This window comes from Puma concolor, chromosome B1, assembly GCF_028749965.1.
Source record: "Puma concolor isolate L17-30 chromosome B1, mPumCon1.1.hap2, whole genome shotgun sequence".
NCBI classification, from domain to species: Eukaryota; Metazoa; Chordata; class Mammalia; order Carnivora; family Felidae; genus Puma; species Puma concolor.
Window position 1 is genome coordinate 14,100,626 of NC_141670.1, and position 21,988 is coordinate 14,122,613.

Consider the following 21,988-nt stretch of genomic DNA (forward strand, 5'->3'; position numbering starts at 1 on the left):
AGAGCTGCTCTGATTATAAGACCTTCAGGAAATGATGGTGGCATTGGGAGGGTTTCAGTTTAGTTAAAAGCCGGGAAGAAAAAAAATAGAGAATTAAGTTTTCAGTCCAGTCTGGGACTCAGGCTCTGCTCTGCGGGCCGCTTTTGAGTGTGTCCTTATTTGTTCCCGGGAACTGACATTGCATAGAAGTTCATCGTGTGGGTTACTGCTGACACATGAACTTCCTACAACAGATAGTGTGGTTTACTTAGGACCCGCAAATGGATTTTAATCAACTTTGGAAAATTAGACAAAGGGATACGCTCCATTGGCGGAGTTGATCTGGATTAGTAAAAACAAATTTGGGATTTTTTCACCTTTTTTTTTAAAAGAAAGGATCGTGCGCAAAGAGGGCACATTTCTCTAATAACGGATATGCAAACTTCGAACCTCAAACTTAGTTAAGAATCAGCACAGCAGCTAAAGTAGAGGTTGAGTTGGCAAGCCAATCTCGTGACTATAAGGGGCCAGCATGGTTTTAAAGAACAGACGTTTGGAATACCTGGGTGGCTTAGTCCGTTAAGCATCTGACTTCAGCTCAGGTCATGATCTCACGGTTTGTGGGTTCGAGCCCCACGTCGGGCTCGCTGCTGTCAGCAGAGAACCGACTTGGGATCTTCTGTCCCCCTCTCTCTATGCCCCTCCCCCCTCTCAAAAATAACTAAACATTTTTAAAAACATAAAAGCAAAAAAATAAAGAATAAAAGTTTGTAATTAACGTAAATACCTCACAATCATTCCTTCCCTAATACAAATTCATCACATATCATATTTAAAGTAGAACTATTAAATCCTATCTAAATAAGCTAGGGCAACTAATACGAAAAGCATTATTAAAATATTTTACCAAATATAAACCTCATAATCATGTATCTATATGTACATAAATATACACACACGTATGTTTTGTATAATTTAAAAATACAGTAGTTTAATAAACCCATGCTTCAAAAAAAATTTTACTAATAAAATTAACAGAAATACTACTTTCTAAAACCCATGTTTTTATTACTTTTTCTCTAGATGTCTGCAGCCAAGGCATAACTAACAACTGCCTAAGAAACATAGGGCACTTAACCTACGTAACTGGGAATCATCATGTCAGAATAACAAGCGATCATTTATTTTTTTTCTTTCTGTACATTTTTATACTTTGGCTGTGAAAGAGCAAGGGCTCATCTCTTCTAAGCTTCAGAAACTTTAAAACACATTCAAAAGTAAGTGCATGAAATAAGGGACAGGAGGGTCCTTACCAAGCAGCCCCTCCCATAGTGATCTCTGTTCTGACAAGCACATCCTGTCTGCGAAAGTGTGTAGCTCCTGACAGGTAAACTTAGCCCTGATCCCTGCTCATCAGAGCCTTGACCAGAGGTTCTGCTTATTACACTGTGATTTGGACATGTGCCTGGGTGGAGGTGCTGGGGACAGCAGGGGACTCTGAATCCCCCGCCCCGACTTCCTTTGTGGTTGCTGTTATTGGAGAGCTGACACACCCCCACAATACCAGGAATATCTATAATATTCCCCTTCAGATTTTCGCAATACTCTGTGTCTAATTTAGACTTAGAAGAATGTTTGGTAATTTCATAAAGAGGGGATGTGGGAGGTTTGACAACGGTCAGACTGGGTTCTATGAAAACCACAAGGAGATTGGGCAGCGGGAGGGGAGGAATCACCATTCCCAGTTGAGAAACACCTGTTTACTGTGACGTTCATGACACCAGTGCCTAGAGTTGATACAGGCTTTATAGACATCTTTCTGCACAAAGATCGCACAAAGAGAAATTAAACTTTTTAGCCCAGATTCCCAGTCGTACATGTCCAGCTTTCTATCTAGCCTAGTGCCTTAAAAGCCTTGAGATTAAAAGCTTTAGAGGATAGAAACAGATGGCAGAGACCCAGAATCAATAAATTTGCCTCGTGATAAAAATACAGTCACTATAGTTTCTACCAAAGAAATTTTAGAAGGCAGTTAGCTCAATTACTTACCTTATATGTTTTAATTGTATTACTCGTCTCTTAGTACCAGCTTTAGTTTACCATTAATGTGCCACAGTTTCTAGGAATACAGAATAAAATGTGAAAGTATTTCATAAGATGCACACTAATTGTGGCTCCCGTGACTCCTGGAACGCATACAGAATTCTTCCAGTAAATACTTGTTGGTGGAAGGAATAGAGAGATAAACCAAAGATGTAGACAAGTTAATATTATTTATAGAGAAGAGCCTTATAGAACCCATACCTGGCTCTTGTCCAGGCTCCATTGAAAGAGTACCATATAAATTCTGCTGTCTTGCTTTCTGAAGTGTTTTGCACTCACTGTACCGATAACTGATGCTGAAAATATTGACTAATCTCATTCTTCGTTGCTTATATTTTTAAATATAGTTACCCAATAGTACGTGCTTACCCAGTTTCTTTTTGCTTTACAAAATGAGGATTTCCTCAGTTGGTGCTCTGAGTAAAATAATTAACAAAAATAAATGACTTCATATTGATAGCACTTTCTTCTGAAGTGTTGCTATTAAGGAGTTAGCTGAGAGTCGAGACGGAAAACATGTCCCACGCAAGTGCCGTTGAAGTGTATTGTTATACCTGGAATCAGGAAGGATGACTGTAGGAAAAGAAATTGAGATTCCTATCAGTCGCCAGTAGAAGAGGCTGATGTTTTAGGGTACACAGATAGTTCCCAAAGTACAAGAGCCTTCATTTCAAAACCTAGAGATAGCATTTTCTCCGTAGCAGCAGGTGCTGTCTGTGTTACTTGCAACGATTGTGTCCCTATTGGGGTTTGTTAGAGGTGTGGCCAGTCTTCTTAGACATGGTCCTGGACGGAATGATAGGAAGTCTACAGCGGGTAGCACAGGGTTTGTAACTCAGCTTTGAAATCTTTGAGTTAGACTAATATGCTTCATGAACTGAGTAACTACCTATTACCGATTGAATAAGCCATCTCATCCAAGACCTCCTCTCACATTGACTTGGCAGGCAGTATAAAGGATATCCGACTAGCTAATGGGGTCCCTTGTGTGAGGACAGTGTGATCAGACTCGTTACTCCCTTCGCTTAGTATTAGGGACCGTTTCGTGCTGGTCTTTGTACCATTTGAAAACAATTATCACATGTTAGGAGTCCTTAGCTAGAATAATTTCAGGGTGACCAAAAAATCTCACCGGCTAGTTCAGACCCAAAGTGAAACTACAGTTCTTACAGGCGAATGCACACAAAAGCAAATCCAGTATATTGAATGGGGCGATAGAATAAATTATTTGATAGTTGATGGCATTTTACAGTTCTCCGCTTGCTTACCCCCATAAAATACAAACTGTTTGACCACATCTTTCTGAAGCTCTTCTGTCTGGCTAAAGAAGAGGTTTTTTAGAAAAAAAAAAATGCTATGAGTTCTAACTGATATGAACAGACACACCACCAGGCTGGTGGCAGTTTTTCTATCTTGGGACTCTGGGCATTTAGAGCTTTATATTTGTGGAGCTGACTCTACGATCTTTTGTGAGCTATATTCAGATTTACAGAGTAAATAAACGGGTTTCAGCTTTTCCACATTTATGTAGGTATCTGTGGGTCTCTAGCTTCTCATTTGGGTGTTTTATTGTCCCTCATTCAAGCTTAGCAATTTCAGAATGAGCTTCTGAACCATTTCTTTATAATGAACTTAACTCTGTGCCCGTGGCAAACCCATGACTCCCACTGACATCAGTTCTGATACTCGGGGACAGTATCAAAGAGAGGGTCTCAGAGGAGGAAAGACAGGCAGTGTAAAGAGGGTCTGTGCTAAGACTCAAACCAGTGCACAGAAAGTGCAGGTAATTTGGGAAACTCAGTGACAGCGACTCCAAATGAGAAACGACGTGTCCGTTCCCGGTGACACTGAATCGTCTCAATAGCCTGACATCTGTGTGCCATGTTGTGTTCTCCTTATGTGTGTTTTACTGCAGCCGCCTGTGATGTCAGGAAAACGGTGCAGGCATCTTCCGCAGGACAAAACTAAGAGGAGAAATAGGCTTTGTTCTGATAGGCAGCTGACATCCAAGCCTGAAAACTCAAACACCGAAGCCATGTTTTGTTGCCTTGTTTTGTTTTGTCTGCCAAAAATGGCATTAGAAACTTACTTTTTTTTTTTTTTTTTTTTAGTTTTTCTCTTAACTCCAGTTAGTTAACACACAGTGTGATAATTAGTTTCAGGTGTACCATACAGTGACTCAACGCTTCCGTACATCCCCCGGTGCTCATCGTGACAAGTGCCTCCTGAATCCCCATCGCCTGTTGCCCCCATCCCGACCACACCACCCACCTCCCGTCTGGTCACCACCAGTGTGTCCTCTTCTTCCTGCCTTCATGGAGGAGAGCATCTGAGACATTAAGAATGATTTTTAGGGGCGCCTGGGTGGCGCAGTCGGTTAAGCGTCCGGCTTCAGCCAGGTCACGATCTCGCAGTCCGTGAGTTCGAGCCCCGCGTCAGGCTCTGGGCTGATGGCTCAGAGCCTGGAGCCTGTTTCCGATTCTATGTCTCCCTCTCTCTGCCCCTCCCCTGTTCATGCTCTGTCTCTCTCTGTCCCAAAAATAAATAAACGTTGAAAAAAAAAAATTAAAAAAAAAAAAAAAAAGAATGATTTTTAAGTGATTTTTATCTGCGGGATCACTTAAAATCATGGGGAAAAGCTACGGTTGATTTCCGTTTTTGCGATTTTAACTGTTCAATGATTTTGCTTTAAATTTTTAACCAGAATGTGTATTCCCAGAGACCATTAGTGAAAACAAAACAAAACAAAAGGGTGTGGACAATTGAATAAAGTGGCCCTTGTATATTTCAGACATTAACCTGACAGATTCTACTAAGATTCTACTTTTATTCCTACTTGATTTAATCCAATTTTCTTCCACAGTCTAGTTTTAAGATATAGTTAGTCCTGTCTAGGTTTGAAAGGGGAAAGGGAAATGGGGAAATTGTATGTGATTCATATCACTTGAAAAAAAATCCAGAAAAAGTAAAAACAGGTTTTCTCATTATATCTCGGTATAAAATGTAAAATTTTATAAAATGTAAAATTCCTCAGATTTTTCTCAGTATAATTTACATTGTATCAATAGTCGTGAGGCTACATTAACCCCCTCAGTGGGTTCCATTTAGCAAATTAATGTTCTAGATGTGCTGAATGGCTCCATAATGGTTCAACAGTGAGTAAATGTAGCTTTCAAAAGTGTTGAGTTCCCTCCTGAAACTAATTATGTGACTGTCTAAATCTGATAGTTTCATATCTGCACACATCCACAACTCCTCTTACACAGTGATTATCCAATGATTTACTCTAAGACTGAGTTACAGCCGCCAACCACTTTTAAAGGCTCATTTGATAACAGGACAAGCGATTGCACACCGACAACCAGTGACAGGGAACTTCGTGTTTTTTAACAAGCACAGAAACTGAAGATCCCCGGTTGGGTATTTTCCAGAGACTATCCTGTATCTCTGGCTCGTCCATGATATCAAAATTAAATCAGCTTTAGCAGCCCTCACTCTTCGCTACCCTCGTGCCCCAGCCTCCCAGAGGAAGCCCCTTGCCTATATTCCAGGGGTCTGGAATGTTTTTGGAATGTCTTGAGGCTGGAGTGCAGAACTAATGTGGGGAACTCTCTCCTGGGTAGGGGAAGGCAGTGTGCGAAGAAGATGAGATGATTGGGGTACCATCCCCATACTTCAGCTCACCCCAGCACCTCAGTTAGTACCCTGCCATCCATCACTACACACACACACACACACACACACACACACTTCCAAACAGACTTCTCAGACCTCAATTCATCCCACAGTTTGGTAAATCTGCAGTTCGTAAAGTAAGACCTCCCCACTTCGGAAAAAATATATATATATAGATATAGATATATCTATATCTATATATACACATATGTATATGTATATATATAAAATACACACACACACACACACACACACACACATATATATATACTGTGAGAATTGTTAATGTAAAGGAAATACCACTTCTAGTCTCTGGCTAAAAACTAGGTTTTGTTCTGTTTAAACCTATTTTAAGAATTTAAGTCTTCTATAGGTTAAGATTTTTTTTTTTCCCGTCTCTGGGAAAATGAAAAGTGGTATATAAAATTTTATGAAAATTTTAATGAAAAGTGGTGTATAAAAAGCAAAAATGGAAAAAAAAACCTTGTAGTTTGTCTGAAAGAATAGTTACTTTTTAAGTACTTAATAAATAGAAGGCAAGCATTAGTTAGCTGGAAGACTTGATTCTGTTTCCACCTCTAGAAAAGGAAAGAAGAAAGAACCAAATTCTAGTAAAGGCAAGGAAGGGCCACCCCAAGAGACTGGAAGAAAAGTTCTTTACTCGCAGATGATGTTTTGAAACTGGGTTAGAGTCAGAGTAACAAAAGAAATTCTGATTACAAGAGCATTCCAATCTGGGAGAGCAAAACGGCTAAGTGTCCAAAAGCATCAGACAACTCCCACGTGAATCAAGAAATAGGATGACCGAATCTTAAAATTCGAAGTCCTAGGGGCACCTGCTTGGCTCAGGGGGTCAGGCATCCGACTCTTGATCTCTGCCCTGTCAGCGCAGAGCCTTGGCATGGGGCTCAAGCCCATGAACTGCGAGATCGTGACCTGAGCCGAAGACGGACACTTACCCGACCGAGCCAAATCGATGTTGCCACGATCGCCCGGCATTCGTTTGTTCGCTGGGCACCGTGCATTCAGTGGGAACGCAGCGTGGGCCGGGCACCAGCGTTGCATGCCCGGAGGGTGCAGAGCGGAAAGGCACGTTCGCCCCTCGCAAGGAGCTCAGGGTCCCCGGAGGGAGACAGAGAAGGGGTCGCTGGAAGGGTGTTGAGCACGAAGGTGGAGTGTCAGCCACCCTGTGAGAATATGGAAGACGACCATCCCCATCAGCTTGGGGACTGAGGACTGGGGACAGGCATAAGGCAAGAAGCAGCCCCCCGGCGGGGGGGGGGGGGCACTCTTAAGCTTCATCTTGAAGATTATGAATGAAAGCTAGCAAAAAGAGCTGGAGTGTTCTAGGCCAGAGAAAGCATGCATTCAGGAGCAAGTGTGGCAGCTTTTGGAAAGAACGTATAGCCCGTGGGGCGGGGGGAAGATGAGACCCGGGGAAATGGCAGCTCCACTCAGGTCAGGCTTGTAGTGACGTGGAGGGGGGGTGGGCAGACAGGGCTCTTGGAAAGGAGTTTAACAGGGAAGCAGTGTGATCAAGCTGGTGACAATGTGAGGATGACGGAGGAGAAGGTAGGTGGGAGGCAGTCGATCTAGTTAAGAAATGAAGGCGGGGTGGGGGGGGTTGGGGGGGTGCGCCTGGGGGCTCCGTCGGGTAAGCGTCCGACTTCGGCTCAGGTCACGATCTCGCAGTGTGTGAGTTCGAGCCCCGCGTCAGGCTCTGTGCTGACCGCTCAGAGCCTTAAGCCTGCTTCGGGTTCTGTATCTCCCTCTCTCTCTGTCCCTCCCTGAGTCATGCTCTTTCCCTCTTTCTCTTTCAAAAATAAATATTTAAATACGTAATTTAAAAAAAAAAAAAAGGAAAAGAAAGAAATGAAGGCCTGAACCAAGGCTGGGCACAGAACGTACAGGGAGGGGGGCTGACTCACCATTAGGAAATGAAACAGAGTTTGGTGACTGAATGCAAGGGGACAGGGAGAAAGGGCCCCCGACTGAGCTGACTGGCTGGTAGGGGAACGCAGGGAAGAAACAGGCCGCAGACAAGCGGTGAGTTCAGATCTGGAATTTCGAGGTGCGGTCTACAGCACGTGGTCCAAACACCTGCTCAGCACCGGGAGAAGCGAATTCTGGAGACGAGACGCGGGCACGGGCGTCCTGGGAAGAGCTGAAGCAAGTCACATGGGAAAGGAAGATTAAAAAGTCCGGTTATGAGGGGGCAGAGCGTGTGAGCGTGTGGATTTACAGACTCGATTTCCCTCAGCTTGGTGCCTCCGTTAATCCTTCGGGGTCCACTTTCCGCCACCAGATGCTCTTCCCTGAGATCCTGGAAACCTTCAAAGCTGAGCCTCCCCCTTGTGCATCCCAACCCTTTCTTTCGCCCTCCTGCTCCTGAACGACCCAAGTGGGACCATTCCTCTGCTTTCCCTAACTCCTCGCTCGCGTGATCCTCGTTTTCTCTCAAAGCTTGTGAGTAGACGGCATGTTAGTCCACGTATTGTTTCATCCTAGATTCTGGATCGATCCAGTGCAGCTCTTGTTCTTCCTTTGGAGTCTTTTATGTTCAGCTCCGTTTTCCAAGTTGTTGATGCCTCCTGGGTCCCTCCTGCCGCCATCTTCCCATTGTCCCATTGCTGTCTCTCCTGGGAGGCAGCGGAGGCTGTCTGGAAAGGCGCAGGACTTTGGAAACGAAAACTCTGTGTTCCCACACTGATTCTGTCCCATACTCCGAGCTGTGTGACTTTGGGTAAGTCCCAGCACCCCTCCACAGGTGCCCTCACCTGTGACGTGAAAGGCTTCTTAAAAATCCAGACATCCCCTCTGTTCCAAAAACTCTCTGATTCCGAAATTTCCCCCCAGCTTTTCACAGGGGCCCCTTCGAGGCTTATTCGGAAAGAAACATTTCAGAAGTTACCGGATCTCCTTTGCCACAATCCTGAGGCACGCTGCATGGCCATCACCCCTGGTATCTTGCGGATGATGGTGTTAGCGATGGCAATTTGTAATAATAAGTAAACTTTTGTCTTCCCAAATGGGCTCCCTGCTGGTTTTTTAGCCTGTCCCAACCGGCCATGCGTCTCCTTGTCATGCAAGACGCTGCCCTTTCCACAGTGGGCATCTGTGTTCAGCGGAAAAAGTACCAAAACACAGAGGAAGACAAAAGACAAGCATGGGTTTGTCATCTGAACACTACCAAGCCCCGTGGAATAGTAGACCCGGTAGGATGAGGGCAGGCACAGTTCTTTCTTACAGATTCTCTGAAGCCCGAATTTCCCTTGGCATCAGCTATCTAGCAAGCCAAGACCTGCCCACGACCTGTTATCTAAACAAATGAGTTCTCCTTATATCAGCCTTCCTCAGTCAATAAATCTTTCAAACCCCAACTAATTCTGGAATGTCCTGACTTGGATGCCTTGGTCCCCAGGGGGAGGAATTTCACAGCTGTCACTTGTCCCTGATGTGGCCATGGCTGTGTAAGGAAAGAGGCACTGGGTCACTTTTCTTGAATTCGATCTTTGAAACTTTCGCCCTGTCTGTGACCCGTCGATCGCTAGGCTCCATGTTCGAAGAGAGGGCTGGACCAGAGGGGTGAGGAAGGAAAGACCCAGCAGGTCTCCGCCTCTCTGAACTCGCTATCCGGGATGTTAGAACAAGAGCATTGTGGCTCGAGTTCATGGACTGCCGCCTTTTCTGGTTTTATGCAGCCAAGCACTGGTCCAAATTGGCCCCCATCAGCAAGACCTGTGAATGAGATTAAACTGCTGCAAAGAAATTTAAGTGTCAGCCACCTCCCCACCCCCTTGCGATTGTCATCCTTGCTCATCAAGATCCTCTTAGCACGCGAGACAAAAATCATGTAAATTAATACTTTCTTGTGTCTGTCTTCTTTTGCATTTTCCCTGTCATTTTTGGTAATATGTAGGTAGCCGTCAACTCAGTCCCAGACAGACCCATGATTTTGGAGTCGGCTGATTGCCCTGCCTTCCTTGGTGATGGAGGCTTTTACATTTTCTCTCCAGAACCTGATTTTTGAGGATTTCTTAATGGATAATATTGCTATTGAATTCAAAGAAATTATGATTTATCTGTGAGATCATTGTTAGAACACATCGACCTCAGGTTCCTTTCTAGAATAGGTAAATGTAAATTCTTCTGATACCAGTGTTAACTCGTCACAGCCTTGCTGTCACGATTCCCAGTCAGTTCACCATTAGAAGCTTAAATCAGGCTCTGCTCCGCTGTTCCCGCTGTTTGCGCACGCCCTTCGTCAGGAACGAGGATCCAGGAACGATTTGTGCGCGCCTTTGGTTACGATGGGGTTAGTAATTTTGTTCTACTTGACTACAATGACAGATGAGAGGTTGTTTCACATTAGCATCGTGGGGAAAAAAGCATTGCCGTAACAGAGGGCGAGATTGAGGGGAATTGTTTGGGGTTTGCTGGCTGTTAAACCATGGAAGGAAATCTGAACCTAAGGAACGCCAGTGGTTGGAAGAGAACATTCTCCCTCTGTATTGGGGTGCGGGGGGGAGGGGGGCATTGGGGAGAAAGGCAGGTTAGGTAAGTCCTTTACTGTGATGCAAGCCTGGAAACTTAGTGCCCTCACTAAGCTCTCACAGTAAGCTTATTCTGGGATGGCCCGGGGAAGATGGGGGGGTGGGGCAGTCAGGACTCCACTTGAACATTTATCCCATCCAGGGGTCTCCAAAATATAACGAAACCAGCATTTCCTGCTATCTCACTTTCTCAGAGCAGGCTGAGTTTGGGCAGGAGAAACCAGTCAGTACAGAGCATACATTTAGTAGCTTCACTCTCCTATAGGGGAAGAGAATAATGGTTTGAGAGCGGGGAATAGCCAGCATTATCTGAGTAAATACATAAGTTTGTCTCCTTTTTGAGACAGACCCACTGCCACGCTGGCTTATCAGCCCAAAATCAGCCTAAGGGGTAAAGAACAGACCACATCACGTTCACTTCTCCGGAGTGATCATTGCTTCTCCTCTCTGGTTTGCTTGCTTCTCTAAAGCCCTACTCTAATTTAACAGGATTTTTCTAAAAAAAAAAATCATCTTTAAAACAAACATTTGATTAAAAAGGCCATCTTATGGGAAAACACTGAAGATCACAGATAATCCTGTTGTTGAGTTTGAAAGAAAGTTTTTGAGAACTGCACATTGTTTCCGCTTGAATAAATTTGCAATATCAATAGTCTGTTGACATTGTATTGGTAACAGTCTGACTCAGGCAATTTTTCCCTCCGTTGGGGAACCCCAGAAGATAAGCAGGCAGGGAAGCATTCTCCTAGTGGTGTTTCAGAAGCTCAATCTGCTGTCAGTGAATATGGCGGGAGGCAGGAAGATGAGGTTTTACATCTAGGGTGGCTGTGGGGATGGGCACAGGGATCGGAGAGATCAGGAAGGAAGAATGAAGAGGGAGAACCTCCATGAAGGGGGGGGAGGAAATTTCACATCAGGACGAAGCCGGCATTTCAGCTGAGAAGGGCTGAGACTCTGACTCTCTAGGCCATTTGTCCATAAGCCCACTGCTTAGGAAACTTAAAAAGAGATTTAAAAATACACCACAAAGGCTAAAACAGCAAGTCTAGGCAAAAATGCAATCAAAATTAAAAACGAACAAATAGATAAACATCAAATAAGGGCATCCCATCAGTGAAAGAGCGCAAGGTCACGGAGAGCCTGAGGGAGTTTGTCTTTTCCAGGGAGAGTCCTTTATGAAGAGGGTCAATTGGGAGCGAAAAGAATGTGCTGTGTTATGAATTTGAAGCTGTGAGGCTAAGACCAGATGAGTGAACGGAGAGCATGAAGTTGATGTTCTATTCAAATTCCCTAGAGCCTATTGCATTGTAAATTCAAAGGGCTAATAAAAGAAAGCTACATCTCAGATATACGAGCTGGGCAGGCCTGGTTCACCACCAAGGCCAAGCGATATTAAATAGAGCTACGGACTTGCACAGAAGCAGAGATGATGTCCGGAGGCATTTATTTGATGGGAAGGCCCCTTTTAGTACGTAGGGTCAGTGCATCTCAGAGGACAATTGGACATTTGTTGGTGCATTGTTTCCTCTCTCTTGCGGAGGGAAAGAAGGGCTCACCTGCCATTTCTGGAAGTACCTGGAAGTCCATGACTACTTCTTTTCTCTCGTTCCCTTATCCACAGTCCCCTGGTAACCTTCCTGTCTCTTGCCCACCTTGTTTTCATTTCTCTTGGCATAGGTGCCAGTCTGTGAAAATGTTTTCACTGATCCACGCTGAAATTACAAATAAATAAATAAACGACGCGGAGATTTTTTGTTTCCACACAAAACTTTACTTCTTCCTTTTAAACAGCTGACCCTCACACTGAAGGTAGGTCCTTTGTCCCATGGGTTTCTTTAAGTGGCCTTCCTTTATGAGATGACAGAAGGTAACAGGTAATAGTTTTTTAGACAAGAAATCTACGCTGGTCCCTCATTTTTTTCCCCCGGCAACATCGGGGAAGTCTGGGAAATGCTCCCCATGTGCCCTGTGACCTTCGCCCCTGGGCTCTTCCAGTCCTGCCATCACGTTGGCCTGATGAAAGCCTCGCTTTCCTGTACCTTCTCCAGCTCCCACAGACTCGGGATGAAGCCCACCCAGGGGGCTAACAGTGGGCCCTCCCTGGACGCTCTTCTGCTCACAGCCCCCCGCCCCCCGCCCTCCTCCCCACCCGCCCTCCCTGTCACCAGTCACCAGTGCTGCCTTATCTGCGTGTCCAAGCCATGCATCTCTTTCACGGCCGGGCTCAGGTCCCACCTTGATGTCTCCTACCCACAAAGCTTACTTGTAGCTTCATTTTCCAAAGAGCCAAAGGCTGATAGGTTAGAGTCTGGACGTGCAGCACCCCATGGTCTACGGTGATGCACACAAAATGCCTTCCCAGCACGACGTGGAGCGTGTGGTAAGCCGGCGAAAGAGCAGAGGCAAAGGTTGGGGAAATGCTTTCTGCGGGAGAAAGGTGACGTTCCCGCTTAGGTTGAAGGGAGCTCGGAAACATCAACCGGCAAACGGGCAGAAAGGGCAGGCGAGTGACAGCAGCGAGAAGGAATCGGCAAAGTGTCTGCGGGTGGCATCATCCGTGTAAAGCTGTAGTTTGCCACTTTCCGGCAGGCTCTGTGATTTACAGGAGGGGTCATGGGCCTGGGGTCCCGGTGCATGGAAGCATCCCTTGGGCCCAGTCATTGGATGCCGTGAGAGCCTGAGGGAGTCACCTGAGCACATCGTCTTTTCCTTTTTCCATCTGTACAGTGGGAGGGAGGTGGGTGCAGTGCTGAATTTTCTCTCATGTAGGGGCATTCAGACGGATGTCAATTTCTTAAAAACACAATAGCGAGTGAGAACTAAAGAGATGCAAGAATTATGTCCAGGTTATGATCAGACCTTGGGCTGGGTTTTGTCAGTAATTCTGTATAAGTAAAGCCAGGCCTTCCTTGCTCGTTTCTTCAAGAGCAATCATTTCTTTTAAAAAGCAACGACAGCCATAAGCCACGTTGGATTTCTTTCATTGACGTCTTCATCTGCCAGGGGCATTTCGGATGGTGGGGAGGGGAAGGGGTCTGCTTTTTGTTGATTTCAGCTCTGCCTTTTATGGGTCCAAACAATGACCGCGCTTAACGGCACATTTTCTTTCTCTTTGCTTCTCGGGCGCTTGCTTGTCTCTCCTGAGTGCCCATGCATGCCGCTGGCTAAGTAGCATGGCAAATTGTCAGATCAGGTCAGACATCCCCTCCGCCAGACTGATGCTGTCCCCACTAGATGAATGGAATCACCTCATCGTCTCTCTCCCATCCCTTCTTTCCTTTCTGTCTCTACCGTGGCATTGCCCTTGCCCCCCATCTTCTCTACTTCTGTTACCTAGAATCTTCTCAGATGCCAACCACAGTTTTCAAAGCCACTGTTTTACCCTCTAAAACCCCCTATCCTTTTATTCCAAAGTATCATTTAAATATGTTCTTCTACCCCTTATTCCCTGTTGCCCATATTCACACCGGTTATCGGGATCCTCTCCTCCCCCGGGGAACTTCTGTCTTCTGCTAAGAAGATTCTCTCTCTACTGTTCTGCATCTGGGCTCATTGTAACTGGGATATGGTGCAGGTCTCCATTGCCGCTTAGAGCTTTTCTCAACAAAGCAGCCTTAGCACCCATCTGAAATCCAGGCTTACGTGTGTTGTTATCCCACGGAAGTTCCTCGTTTTCCATCTGGAATTTGCTATTTTTTCTCTTTCTTCAAACCACATTGTCATTTTTTAAATTTTCTCTGGTGCTGCCACAAAGTGTAAAGTCACCGCAAAATCAATTCTTTGGTGAAATGTTGTATCTACGATGCATATTTATGATTATAGGACAGCGTTTTAATAATATATCCTGGGGCACCTGGGTGGTTCAGTCGGGGAAGCATCCAACTCTTGACCTCAGCTCAGGTCTTGATCCCAGGGTTATGAATTCGAACTCCGTGTTAGACTCTGCACTGGGCATGAAGCCTACTTAAAAAATAATAATAAAAATAAAATACGTCCTAACATTTTAGTTATAAGTTCCTCTTCTACTTACATGCTAAAAAAGTATGTAATAAAAAAGCAAATAATCATTGAATGTCAGGAAATATTACATCTCAGTTCAGTAGACATAATAAGTCATCATTTGAGAACTCACCCCTTGCTACAGTGTCAGTACAGATGAGATAGATTATCACCACTCCTACCAACACTTAAGTCTGAAACTTACCATTATATTTTTTTTTTAGTGTTTATTTATTTTTTGAGAGAGACACAGAGCATGAGCAGGGGAGAGGCAGAGTGAGAGGGAGACACAGAATCTGAAGCAGGCTCCAGGCTCTGAGCTGTCAGCACAGAGCCCAATGCAGGGCTCGAACTCACGGACCTCGAGATTATGACCTGAGCCAAAGTCGGTTGCCTAACCGACTGAGCCACCCAGGCGCCCTGCCCCTGCCCAAAACTTACCATTATAAAGAGTGTCAACACTGAGGAATAGGAAAGTTTTTTTAAAAGGCTTTATTTTTTTAGTTTGTTGAAGGCGTCACAAGATACGAAAAGAATATTTCTACATAGGCACATACATACATGTATGATTACTGTTGCACAAAGTTTTATACGTTCATATTGCTCTGCTGTAGGGGCATAAATTAGTAAAACTTTAAAACCTGATGTAACGGCGAATTAAATCTATGTTGTAGAAAATATGGAGAATACTAAGGCATTTAATATCAGTAAACACATTCCCTTTGAAACAGCAAATTAGACGTGCAGGAGGATTTTGGTCACACTTCAAAGAATAATATGCTGAGGTGGAGAGTTATTCTGTTTACTCTTGCTCTCACCGGCGAGGTTTTTCTGTGTTAAACAGGCTTTTGACTACTTCAAAGCACGTTTGAAGTCCTCACTCTGCACAGCTCATGCAGAAAGACAAATATGCTTCCAAATTTGTGCGGCTGAAACTGCTGCACCCTCTATTTACAAGTAAGAAGAACCTGCAGTTTGCTAGTTTAATACCGAGTTGATGCCTCTTTTATTTAGCTATGACAGCGAAGGTCGCCTGACCAATGTTACCTTTCCAACGGGAGTGGTCACAAACCTCCATGGAGACATGGACAAGGCCATCACGGTGGACATTGAGTCATCCAGCCGCGAAGAAGATGTCAGCATCACCTCAAATCTGTCTTCAATCGACTCCTTCTACACCATGGTTCAAGGTAAGCACGAAAGCATAAGTTTAAGCTGATAATCTTAAATGCCACTAGCACCCCCGGAGAACGCGGCGACCCCATTTGCTAAGATGAGATAGAAAAGGGAAGGTGAAAACAAAAACCTCTAGAAGTAAGCTGAAATCGTCCATCGTCTACAGGTAGTGTTTATTTCGTGAAACATACATATGTTAGATCAGCCAGTGTCTACTCCCACTTCCAAACCCACCTTCATTCCAACCTTTCACGGGCATCATCAGACCCGTCTCGAGTCACTTTCTCCGTGACCTTCTGCAGTCTTCGGGAGGGCGTCCTCTTCACGGCCAAGTAAGTACAGCCGCTTGAGACAGAACCCCTTCTGAATCTGCACACCTTGTGGCCTTTCAGTCCACATATGATGGGATCACTGGACATTTGATACCGAATTTTCAGCGCCCACTTATGTATTATCTGGACTTTATTATTTTTTTTTCATTCAGTCCATAGACATACGTATCCAGTATATTCATGATGGGACCGCCTGCCATATTCCTTTTTGACATAATCTTGGAAAAGCCTGTTTGCGATGACGCTTGCAATTGTGAGGTCGTAGCCCTAAACCTAATTACTAAATCTGAGTTAAACTTCTTTGACTCGTTATTTCTACCAGTCCTCTCAAGTAAGCTCTGCCGTCGTCTAAAATTAATACTGCTCGAATTCCTTTCTTCCCCCAATGATTCTATATTATTCAAAAAGTTTAAATCGAGGCAGAAGGTGATAATATAAGAGGCATTTTTGTACAAAATATAAGATGGCCCCCTTTTTTAAAAGTCTGTTTTGGGGGAACATCACCTCGTTTTTTTTTACATACAAGGTGTAGAACGTGAGATCTCTTTGAAAGATCTTTAGTACAGGATAGATGGGTTTAGGGGAGGGGAGTCTTCTGAGAGCCTGGCAGTCACACCCTGGCTAAAAGAACACAGAGGTGGCTCTTTCCAGAAGGTCCACTGCACATCTGTGGAGACTCAGCCCTCACTTCTTTTGTCAGGCAAATGAGAAAAAGGAATCTAAAGTGGCGAAGGACTTTAAATTCTGCCTTTAGGGGCGCCTGGGTGGCTCAGTCGGTTAAGCGGCCAACTTCAGCTCAGGTCATGATCTCTTGGTCTGTGAGTTCGAGCCCTGCGTCGGGCTCTGTGCTGACAGCTCAGAGCCTGGAGCCTGTTTCAGATTCTGTGTCTCCCTCTCTCTGACCCTCCCCCGTTCATGCTTTGTCTCTCTCTGTCTCAAAAATAAATAAATGTTAAAAAAAAAAAAAATTTTTTTTTTTTTAATAAATAAATAAATAAATAAATAAATTCTGCCTTTAGTATGCAGCCGGTTCTGTTACAGCAGGAAATGCCAGAAATCAACGTTGTTTCGATACGTTCTAAAAGGACGTCATTGAGTACTTTTTATTTCCTGACAAACGGAGTTCGGTCAGCATTTGAGAAGTGTGGAACCCTTCTGACTGCACAGCCAACCAAGTGTTGAGTCCAGACTTACAGTTCATGTTTTCCGCTCCTTGTTCTTCAGATCAGTTACGCAACAGCTACCAGATCGGGTACGACGGCTCCCTTCGAATCATCTACGCCAGCGGCCTGGATTCGCATTACCAGACGGAGCCGCATGTCCTGGCCGGCACGGCGAATCCCACCGTTGCCAAGAGAAACATGAGCCTTCCTGGAGAAAACGGGCAAAATTTGGTGGAGTGGAGGTTCCGAAAAGAGCAAGCCCAAGGAAGAGTCAACGTCTTTGGTCGAAAGCTTAGGGTAAGCCGGTGTCGGACGGCAGGTGACGGGGCCGAGCCGTCCCCGAGGGTGCCAGCGGTCACCCTCCCCAGTCCAGGCCTGCCCTCGGCGCAGGGCCTTCCCCGAGAGCACCAGGTCTCTCCAACCGCCACGCCATTAGATCATTCGTGATAAAAGCCAGCTCTTGGAGAAAAGCTTTTTTTCTCGAGATAGCCATGATTAAAAATGAGTTCTTCCCTGGGGCGCCCCGGGGGGCTCAGTCGGTTCAGCGTCCGACTCGTGATTTCGGCTCAGGTCATGATCTCACAGTTCATGGGCTCGAGCCCCACATCGGGCTCTGTGCTGACAGCTCGGAGTCTGGAGCCTGCTTCGGATGCTGTGTCTCCCCCTCTCTCTGCCCCTCTCCTGCTCACACTCTGTCTCTCTGTCTCTGAAAAATAAATAAACATTAAAAAAAATTAAAAAGAAAGAAAGAAATGGACTGGCCATTGAAAGGTGAATCCTTTCTTTGCATCCTCAGCATTTTTAAAGTGTAGTTGGGATGCATGGGAGAATATCAATGACAGAACCTGACTTGACATTGATTTGTATTGTTTTTATGAGAAATGCAACGATACTTCTGATTATGCTAGTGTAATTGATCTGTGCAGAATGTTCTCTGCATTGCCTTGTTGGGTGTTGTTTTTTTGTTTTGTTTTGTTTTGTTTTGTTTTTTTCCCTCCCTCTCACATCATGGGCCAAATATAACTAGAAAGCAAGCTGTGATTTATGTCAGCTATTTGCTAGAGACAACACAGATTAGGTACTAAAACACAGGTTACAAGAAACCTCCTTCAGACCACTATAAACTGAACCTGATTCATCCTTTCTATTAGCAAACAGATTTTAGTTGATCAGATAAATGTAGATAACTATTCCTAAAATTACTTCCCCTTGCCATTAAAAAAAAAAAAAGTACTTAAAAAAAATCAAGGAGAGAGAACACAACATGAAGCATAACCAATAATGTCCTTTTTTTTCCTGCACCAAAAATGGCTAAATTATTATTATAACAGGCCGGCATTATATACCTTGACAGTCCTTCCGAGTAAGAAACAGCTAATGCATGCTGTCTCTGGCTCTTTGCAAGACATAGAAATGAAGTAGGAAAGAATCAGTAGATCAAACGCAGACTGTATCCAGCTTACAGGTTATGTTCTGATTCCACTTCAGTTTCAAGGCAGGTGTTGGGGACGCTCAATCCGTGGTCTCCTGGAGCCAGTGCTGTGTGCTCCCACCTGACCCACATCCAGGCTGTGGGAGCCAGGATGCCCCAGCTCCGAGCCCCCCCGGTTCAGCGGCTCTGGCAGGCGGGAGCTAGGGGAGGCCAGAGAGAGGCTTGCTCAGTGGGAGAGGTGAGGAGGAAAAGGGAGAGAACACTAGAAGGGAAAAGCAAGGTTAGAGTGGAAGGGAAAGTGACAGGCAAGAAAACCAGCTCCAGGCTTGCTTTGATCACGTCCGCAGGGTCGGTCTGTGACCCAAGGACACGGTAGCTCCCGCCTTTTCTTCCACTGAACTGAGGAATCAGTAGCAGCTTGCACCCCTGTGTGCTGTGCCCCCCTCCACTTCTTCCCAGGCCCCCTGCTGCCTTGGGCCATTGCAGCCTGGAAGCGACTTCACAGGCCTTATCTTATCCAGCTGTATCCCTATAATGGGCATGATGTCCCTGGACACATGCACACCTGTACACACACACACACACACACAGTCCCACCTGTTCTCAGACACAGGACCTCCTTCACCAAAAGATACAAACATGCTGCTCCCATTGATTGCTCTCCATTCCGCATACCAGAGATGACAGAGCGCCGACTAGAATTCAAAAAACGTGCGTTCTAGGTCAGGCTCCACTTTTTTGTTAATGTCGAGCCTTATGGGGAAATCGTAACATCTCTCAGACTTCATTTGCCTCGTGTATACCATGATATCCGTGTCAGGATATAAGTAAGTTAACATTATCCAGACAATATTGTAGCATTGTGACGTTATAACAGACATTATATATGTTATAGATATTGACCTTATAGCACAGACCATGCATACAGTATTATATACCCTGGATACAGATAAGGGATAAATACCATTTACCCTGCCCTGCCTCCATTTCACACAGTTGTTACAGAATCAAATGAGATAATGTGAGAAAATACTTTACAACTAAATAAAAGGCAGGATTATATATCCCCTACCCCTAACCTGGAGAACCTCTACCACATATGCAGACATTGGGCATTTATACCCCCACGGCGGGTGAGTAAGAAAGAGCCATTTCGCACCCTGGTTAGGAAAACAGAACAAAAGAAGGAAGAGTGTGAGAAACACTTTGCCCAGGAACTGACCACGTAACATGTTGCCTTCTCTTCTTGGAGACGAGCTATGTCTAAGTGTATCCTCTGTTTCTTTGTAACATGGCTCTTCTAGGCATGAAAAGAAATTTAGGAAGAGTGGAGGAAATCCTGTCTTACATCTCTGGTTCTCTGCCTGATTCAAAATGAAGCAAATACTTTCTCCGGGGGAAGAAAAGAGAGTGCACGCAGGCATGGGTGTTGGTTTCTTCTAAACAGCGGAACCACAGTGCCTTGGCAAGATATTTCAGAGAATATGCTATTCAGAGTGGCCTGTTCAGTCACACTGCAAGGAGATTTCCAGCTGATATGTGTGATTGCTCTCCTAGAGACAATGCCGAGATCACAAGGGAGGGTTTCTTACTTTCAAGATAAGATTGGATGTGCCAGCTCTGACTGCTAATGCCATTCCTCTGTGGTTCTGAGGGGGAAATTCTGGGGAGAAAGTGATGATCTGAAAATCTGGTGTAAGGACTGGATGTGGAGTCGGCCCGAGAACATCTCCTCTCTTATCTTCCGTTATTTCCTACCAGAAACTTCCTTTCATTTCTTAAGGTATATGCCTGCATTCAACCAAGTGCCTGACACAGAGTGGGCGCTCAGATATTTATTTGATGAATGAATGAGGAGAAGCCAGCCTTATAATACAGATTATTTCTCTGCATCCAGATCTAAGAGAGAAGCTACATGAATAGTACATCCTTGCAAATGTTTGACTGCTATAAACAAACCTAACTCTAAGTAGATTACATAGATATAATAGATATAACACCAGATATTGTAGTTAAAAAAGTTTTTTTTATTAAGCAAGGAGTAGAAAAGGAAAATAAGAAACCAGCAACATTTAAAGCATGTTCTATGAAACATGCATTCAGGCGAAAGGGAAATACCGTAGGAAATAACAAGCAAATGAAACCGAGGGATGTGAAAAAGCATTGCAAAATAAAGATTAGACATTTCCATGGCTTGCTTTGTTTGTGGCCAAGTTAAAAATAAAAAAGACACAGGCATAAAAATTGCTTGTCTCTCTCTTACCATGTTGCTGGACACTGGAACCAGCCTTTAATCAGTTATAAAAAAACCAAAAAACCTGCTATGGCATTCTGAAAAGAAAACCCATCTTCTAAACTTGCCCAGAATTCAGATGCTTTAAAGGAGAAGAATTAGTGAATCGTTTCAGAAGGAAATCCTCAAAATTTGAAAGGCGAGAGGGTGTTTAAAGGCACACGTAAATACGATAGCATGCTTCGGTCTTCCTCTGCGCGTCACGTTAGCGTGCTATGCTGTTTCTCACTTGGAGCCCAGGGGCACAGCCTTCGATGGGATTGTGCAGTGCGGTTAGCACTGGCTGACGTGCAGACACAAGATGATCTGCAGCCAGTTGATGTTCCAGCAGCGACACAAGGGAGCCGTGATGTTGTCACCAAGTATCCTGGGTAATGAGCCAGCCCTCCCTCGCTTCCCTCCATAACCTTCCAGATACGTGAACATAATCTGATTGTGCTTTGTGTCTGTAAACATAAAGACTGTGTAACGTCTCTACGCCTTGGTTTTCCAAGCGTTCTACGGGGAAGATGATAACTACCCCCCTTCCCAATATCAAAGGGACGCTGTGATTCATTATAGTCGTGCTGGACATGATCTTCGAAAATGAGGAATTTTCCGTGCTTACTTGAAAGAAATGCTATGGAGCACAAAGGACTTCGTGGTGATCTCTTATCCAAACACGACATTTGGATTCATCTTTATGTAGCTGGAGGGATGGTAATGATCTGATCTAAGGGTTTTCATCTTAGATGAACTATTCAATTTAAATTGATATTTTTTATATTAAAACTATTAGAAGGCCACTGGGGCGTGGAACAGTGCTGGTCCTTTATGATTGTCCAAAAAAAAAAAAAAGGTTGGAAAGTTGCCATAATTTCAAAAAGGTATAGTTAAAGTAGGACCGTGTCCTAGAACGGAAGTGTCCCTTGACTTCTGCCCTTTGTTTATAATACTGGAAGGAGAAAGTCTGGGCGTGTATGCAAAGAACAGAGAAGACAAAAGATCTGTTAGTATCTTTTGAAATTTTACATATTGAATAACAACGACTTGTGCCTGGAAACAGTAAGGGTGGTTAAAACCTTGCCCTGTGCTGGGAATGGTGGGGAAAACACAACCCATTCTAATTTTTCCCCCACTGCTTCAGCTAGAGGACGCAAGAAAGGCATTGCATATACAGTGGTCATCTGGACAGAAAGGAAAATGTAAACTTTTACCCAGATGTTCAGTCTCACAGTGCTTCTAGATGTTTCCGTATGGTGACATGTTCGGTATGGTGACACACACAATGGCTACTGTAATGA

At 44.6% G+C, this 21,988-nt stretch overlaps 1 protein-coding gene across 20 annotated transcripts in view; it reads left to right on the forward strand.

Moving 5' to 3' along the window:
• Nucleotides 1-21,988, forward strand: part of TENM3 (teneurin transmembrane protein 3) — a 1,294,211-nt gene that overhangs the window by 1,255,321 nt on the left and 16,902 nt on the right. For all 20 annotated transcript variants that reach the window (XM_086703136.1, XM_086703140.1, XM_086703142.1 and 17 more), the window contains 2 exons: nt 15,324-15,499; nt 17,042-17,277. In XM_086703136.1, the coding sequence (XP_086559262.1) occupies nt 15,324-15,499; nt 17,042-17,277 (412 nt within the window). The remainder of the gene's footprint in view (nt 1-15,323; nt 15,500-17,041; nt 17,278-21,988) is intronic.